The sequence below is a fragment of the Scardinius erythrophthalmus genome, assembly GCF_964197995.2.
Source record: "Scardinius erythrophthalmus genome assembly, chromosome: 21".
Taxonomy (NCBI): Eukaryota; Metazoa; Chordata; class Actinopteri; order Cypriniformes; family Leuciscidae; genus Scardinius; species Scardinius erythrophthalmus.
In genome coordinates, this window is record NC_138241.1 from 36,453,566 (window position 1) to 36,461,065 (window position 7,500).

Sequence of the window (7,500 nt, forward strand, 5' to 3'; positions counted from 1 at the left end):
TCAGTGAATGATGTTACTGTAATTTTGGCTGAAACACTTTTTATGAAATGAAGGAAATGAAGATGTCTCACTCAATCATGTGACGTTTTTTTAATGACTCCATTAGACCTCCAGGATGATCTGTGTAATTGTCGTCAGAGACGCGTTTGCTTTGAATACGCTTGGAGATTTTGGCACAGTGAATTGGAGAAAGGATGACCTTGACAGGAGCCGCTTCTCTTTGAAAAGCACATCACTTTGTTCTCGGCGAATATGTTTCCTCTGTTTTCGAAAGGCGTTGATTTTTCAAAAGGCGTCCTTTTAATTTGATGAGCGTTTCCATCCGGGGGAAGTGAAGGGATGTGAGATCCTCATGGACATGCGAGGCTTTGATCCTCAGTCGCCCTGTGTTAACCGTTCAATCCCATCAGCCCCGGCTGCACACGCGACGCTGGAGAGGAATTACAGAGAGCCTCTGCTACTGAACGTCTAATGCAATGACTATTAAACCCTGTGAAAGCCTATGAAACTGTAGTCGGAAAAATCTTAAATCTAAAAAGTTGTGTATTTTGTATCATATTTGATACATCAGGCTTTTATGGCTCATGATATAGTGAGAATATGGAGGAAAAACAGCTCAGTTTTATTCAGAGAGTCAAACTGAGCAGAAATATGCAGCAAATGCTGATATTCATATGAAACTCTGATGCTTGTAATGTAAATCAATGAGATCTTTATAACAGGATAGCAGATACTTGTGTAAAATGCATATAGATATTAATATCTGCCAATAATATGATATTTAAATCCTTAGTTTTATGATCTATAGTTTTAAAACATATATAATTATGATTGAGAGATGAACAAACCTTCCTCAAAAGTCTGATGATCATATTTGATACTCATGATTTTTATAATAAATGATGTCTGGATAATGAAGTAAACCTGCATCAGTCCAGCTGAAATATTACTAGCAATATCAAAGTTATTCTTGCGTTTCCTTGATAATATCAGAGCAGATTTGACACAGAAAGACGCGAGAAGCTCGAGCTGAAGGACGTTTGTACTATTACACTAAAAGACTTTTACTTGATAAAACAGACTGAACTATCAATCAGAGACAGAAGGACATTGAAGTGTTTTTCAGCATTTATTTTAGAGGCTTTAGAAATATGCGTATCAAATAGGATTTATAGGGTTAATTGAATACAGCAGAAATATTTATAAAGGCTTAGTTATAGTGATTCAGTTCAAGTTCTCATTAAAATTGGCATCCCATAAAGCCCAGTATTGTGTTGTCTAGGTAACCATCCTGATACTGCGCTCTGAAGGGGTGGAGCTAAACGGCTCTGCTGTGACACCTGATGAACGAAGGACACGCCCACCTGAGGAGGACGACGCCCACTGGACCCTGTACAGGTGAGCAAAAGCACTCTTATTGATATTATTAACCCTGACTCGTTTGCATGCGTGTCTCTGTGTACCATACTCTCATCTCAGAAGCTGACTGGATGTTAAGCGTGTTATATTAATATGTGGACCCGAACAGACAAGATAATCACAGAGAGATGCTCTGTTCCACTTCCCAGCATGCATTAAATGACTTTCTCGGATTATAAACCGCATGAAACAATAAGCTTGAGAGGCGTGTGAATCACAGATAAACAAAGCTGTTCTTCACCAACAGACCGGCTGATCATCCAGAGCACTGTCTCACATATCGGCCGTCCAAACGAGATCAGATGACAGTAGATTCAGCTTTATTGTGTAGTTTAGCTAGCCAGAAGCTGCAGCATAGAATTTAAATGCATTTTATGGTGTGTGTAAATTGCCATATGATCACTGTGATGACATAAAGGCATAATAAAAGTGCAGAATACAAGTAAAATCTAAATCTAAAATCTTACCAGTATGTTATGTTAGTAATATTGTATCATTAAATACTGAGATAATTCAGAATAGTTAAATGGTAAAATATTGCTTTGCACCAATTGACTTTTTGCAACTTTAGCCTATTTATAGCAAATTTATATTAATCAAATTTTTTAAATCTTTTTTAAATGAAACTAAAATTCTATATAAACTATGTTGTTGTTAGGTGTGTCAGTATAATGTAAATCAATATAATCCATAATTATTTTAATTGAATTGTTATTATTGTAATTTTTATTCAGTTATTTGAATCATTTTATTTAAATATTATAGAATTGTTTTATTATTTTATCTTAATTTTATTTAATTATTCTATAGTTACATCATTATTTTTATATTACGTCATTATTTTATAATTTTATTTAACTATTATAGAATTATTTAATTATTTTATTACATTAATATTTGTTGTATTATTTTGTATTATTCTGTAATTATATCGTTTTTAAATATTATAGTATTTTATAATTTTATCTAATTATTAAAGAATTACACCATTATTTTATATATTATTTTGTTTTATAATTTTATTTAATTAATATGCAATTAATTCATTATTTTATTTTATAATTTTTCAATGAATGTAAATCAATGTAAATGAATTATTTCAGAACAATATAAGTCAATGTACTTCTAATGTAATAATCTTAAAATAGTAATGACACATTCTCATGTGTAGAGCGGCTGCTGTTTAACTGTTACAGAAGCATAATTGTTGTTTTTGGCTTTTTTGTGTCTTTCCTCAGTGATTGGATCAAGGGTTTATCGGCGGACGCCACGGGTCACTTCCTGCGAGGGGCGGAGCTGGGGGCGGAGCTTAGCGAGGCGTGGCTGGTGGCTAATGCAGCTGTGTATCTGTGGAACTACAACATCTGGCTTCTGGCCACTAGAGGGCATCGGCTTCTCCTGCCCACATTCAGCCGCCTCATACAACTCCTCAGACGGACAGGGCATGCTGGGTAAGAATTATGGGCTTGACTTACTGTATTAGTGATGTTTGATAGGTCAATCCTCAGTACTAGTGCTGACAGTGATGTGCAGAAACTTTTACAAGTTTAGTGTGTGTGTTTGTGTTCCAGACATGAATGATTGCTGAGAAAAGGGTTTTATTTTATATTATTTTATTAAAATGTTCTACAATTATTTTCTATATTATTGTATAACTTTATTAGTTGTATTTGTTGCATCAGTCCTCACTAGTACTCAATCATGTGTCTTGTTGAAGAGAGGTGTGCTTTTATTTTATTTTATTTTATTTGTTCTATAATTATTTTATAAATATTTGTAATCATTTTATTTAATTATTTTATAATTTCATCATTATTTTATATAATATATTATTTTATTTTATAATTTAATTTAATTATTCTAGTTACATCATTTATTTATTTATTATTTATTTTTATTTTATTATAATACAATTATGTCAGTATTTTATCATTTTATTTATTTTATTTTATTATTTTATTTTATTGTAATATAATTATGTCAGTTTTATCATTTTATTTAATTATTTTATTTAATTATTCTATAATTACATCATTATTTTTAAATTCTTTTTTATTATTCTGTAATTATATTTTTTTATATAAAATTTTATTTTGTCATTTTAATTTAATTACAGAATTTTATATATATATATATGTATATATATATATATATATATATGTGTTTATATATAATTTTATATATATTTATATAATTCTGTAATTATGTAATTTTATGTATATAATTTTATTCTATAATTCCATGGATTTATTTGTCTGTGCTTTACTTCAGAGAGGTGGTTCTCGTGGTCATGCTCTGTGACGCTGTGGCTCAGGGCCTCATCGAGCCGTGGTGTGTGACGCGTGTGGATCAGGAACCGCAGGACACAGAGAAGGCAGTCGTTCAGCCGACAGCCGAAAAGACCAAGAAAGTGCGAGGAAAGAGCGTGGAGAAACCAGGCGCGACCCACGGCCCGGTGCTGGACGCCGCTGCCATGCAGGAGCTGAAGAAAGCGTTAGAGGTGAGCAACTGCTTTAGTCCCGTCGAGGCTGTGAACACAAAACACACTGGAAACGGCCCCTGCGCAAAGCATTGTGGGTGATCTTAGACCATAATTGGACTCTCTGAAGGCAGGCCCCGAATTTAAAACAAGCTAAGCACCCATTGTGAATTAAATTAGAGTTAAAACTAGCTTTCATTTCTTTATGACTGACAAAATGTGTAATCCAAATGAGTGGAGATTTTATATGCAATTCAAATGTATAAATCTTGATATATATGAGAAGCATGAGAGTATTTTCCTGATCCAAGTGAACACTTTTAATGAAAAGAGGCCCATAAAAATCTTTCAGAAACACCTCGTGCGTTCTGCTGCTTCTCTTCTGCACGCTCCCTCTAATTAAATTTCCCTTTGCTCTCTTTTGTGCAGATTTACAGGCTTCCTCTGCACGTATCAGCGGTAATTCCACATGAAAGCCTTTTTAATATAGGGAAATTATTCACTAACTACTTTTCCTAACACTGCTCTTTTCACACTTGACATGAGAAGCTAATCTCGCTTGCGTTTTTATCTATTTCAAACAGCATGTCGGCTCGAGGAAACTTGAGATGCGAAGTGGAAGAGGAGGGAGTTTGTGAAGGTTCCCAGCATGCAGTTTTGCGTTTAAAAGACGTCTGATAGCCGTTCAAATACAGCCCAGACATCTAGGCTAAACAAGGCAACATTTGGGCTGTCAGGGAAAATCTAAACCATCGCCCAAGAATAGACTCGTCATCAATTAGATAAAGAATCAAACACCCTGTAATCACTGTTGACTTTGCTTACATGATGGAATATCATACATCTCACAAGTTATTTGGGCAAAAATGACATGTAGCCAAACTCTGTGTGTGTGTGTGTGTGTGTGTGTGTGTGTGTGTGTGTTGTGTAGGTGTGTGAGTTTGCGCTGAAGCTGTCCAATGGGAACGCTGAGCCGGTGCCGGTCCAGGTGAGGAAGCAGATCTTGAGCTCGTGGGTCTCGGTTAAACAGCTTCTTCACCAGCAGATCGGACTCAAGCTGGACATCAGCGATGAGGTGACGTCACAGAGCCACACTAACACTGGCCCAAACTGAGCCAAGATATTAAACATCTGAGGTCTCATTTATGAAACTGTGCGTAGGATCATTACTAAAAGTGTACGTGCGCCCGAAAGACAAATATGGCGTACGGCAAAAAATATTCAGACTTATAAAACCTATGAAAGCTTGTTTCCGCCACAGAATAAAACATTTTAAAAGATAATTCTGACTTTATATCTCACAATTCTAACATTATATCTCACAATTCTAACATTATATCTCACAATTCTGACTTTATATCTCGCAATTCTGACTTTATATCTCGCAATTCTGACTATATCTCGCAATTCAGACTTTATATCTCACAATTCTGACTTTATATCTCGCAATTCTGACTTTATATCTCACAATTCTGACTTTATATCTCACAATTCTGACTATATCACGCAATTCTGACTTTATATCTCGCAATTCTGACTTTATATCTCGCAATTCTGACTATATATCTCGCAATTCTGACTTTATATCTCGCAATTCAGACTTTATATCTCACAATTCTGACTTTATATCTCACAATTCTGACTTTATATCTCGCAATTCAGTCTTTATATCTCACAATTCTGACTTTATATCTCGCAATTCAGTCTTTATATCTCACAATTCTGACTTTATATCTCACAATTCTGACTATATCACGCAATTCTGACTTTATATCTCGCAATTCTGACTTTATATCTCGCAATTCTGACTATATATCTCGCAATTCTGACTTTATATCTCGCAATTCTGACTTTATATCTCGCAATTCTGACTTTATATCTCACAATTCTGACTTTATATCTCGCAATTCTGACTTTATATCTCGCAATTCTGACTTTATATCTCGCAATTCTGACTTTATATCTCGCAATTCTGACTTTATATCTCGCAATTCTGACTTTATATCTCACAATTCTGACTTTATATCTCACAATTCTGACTTTATATCTCACAATTCTGACTTTATATCTCACAATTCTGACTTTATATCTCGCAATTCAGTCTTTATATCTCACAATTCTGACTTTATATCTCGCAATTCAGTCTTTATATCTCACAATTCTGACTTTATATCTCACAATTCTGACTTTATATCTCGCAATTCTGACTTTATATCTCACAATTCTGACTTTATATCTCGCAATTCTGACTTTATATCTCGCAATTCTGACTTTATATCTCGCAATTCTGACTTTATATCTCGCAATTCTGACTTTATATCTCGCAATTCTGACTTTATATCTCGCAATTCTGACTTTATATCTCACAATTCTGACTTTATATCTCGCAATTCTGACTATATCACGCAATTCTGACTTTATATCTCGCAATTCTGACTTTATATCTCGCAATTCTGACTTTATATCTCGCAATTCTGACTTTATATCTCACAATTCAGACTTTATATCTCACAATTCTGACTTTATATCTCACAATTCTGACTTTATATCTCGCAATTCAGTCTTTATATCTCCCAATTCTGACTTTATATCTCGCAATTCAGTCTTTATATCTCACAATTCTGACTTTATATCTCACAATTCTGACTTTATATCTCGCAATTCAGTCTTTATATCTCACAATTCTGACTTTATATCTCACAATTCTGACTTTATATCTCACAATTCTGACTTTATATCTCACAATTCTGACTATATCACGCAATTCTGACTTTATATCTCGCAATTCTGACTTTATATCTCGCAATTCTGACTTTATATCTCGCAATTCTGACTTTATATCTCACAATTCTGACTTTATATCTCACAATTCTGACTTTATATCTCGCAATTCAGTCTTTATATCTCCCAATTCTGACTTTATATCTCGCAATTCAGTCTTTATATCTCACAATTCTGACTTTATATCTCACAATTCTGACTTTATATCTCGCAATTCAGTCTTTATATCTCCCAATTCTGACTTTATATCTCGCAATTCAGTCTTTATATCTCACAATTCTGACTTTATATCTCACAATTCTGACTTTATATCTCACAATTCTGACTTTATATCTCACAATTCTGACTATATCACGCAATTCTGACTTTATATCTCGCAATTCTGACTTTATATCTCACAATTCTGACTATATATCTCGCAATTCTGACTTTATATCTCGCAATTCTGACTTTATATCTCACAATTCTGACTTTATATCTCACAATTCTGACTTTATATCTCACAATTCTGACTTTATATCTCGCAATTCTGACTTTATATCTCGCAATTCTGACTATATATCACGCAATTCTGACTTTATATCTCACAATTCTGACTTTATATCTCACAATTCTGACTTTATATCTCACAATTCTGACTATATCACGCAATTCTGACTTTATATCTCGCAATTCTGACTTTATATCTCGCAATTCTGACTTTATATCTCGCAATTCAGTCTTTATATCTCACAATTCTGACTTTATATCTCACAATTCTGACTTTATATCTCGCAATTCAGTCTTTATATCTCCCAATTCTGACTTTATATCTCGCAATT

The 7,500-nt window shown here is 33.7% G+C and overlaps 1 protein-coding gene across 1 annotated transcript in view; it reads left to right on the top strand.

Annotated features, from left to right (window-relative positions):
* cfap46 (cilia and flagella associated protein 46) overlaps window positions 1–7,500 on the top strand; it is a gene marked incomplete at its 5' end in the record, with an annotated part of 113,932 nt that overhangs the window by 33,668 nt on the left and 72,764 nt on the right. The window contains 4 exons of the mRNA XM_081351632.1: window positions 1,283–1,398; window positions 2,658–2,870; window positions 3,691–3,919; window positions 4,830–4,973. Of these exons, the coding sequence (XP_081207758.1) occupies window positions 1,283–1,398; window positions 2,658–2,870; window positions 3,691–3,919; window positions 4,830–4,973 (702 nt within the window). The remainder of the gene's footprint in view (window positions 1–1,282; window positions 1,399–2,657; window positions 2,871–3,690; window positions 3,920–4,829; window positions 4,974–7,500) is intronic.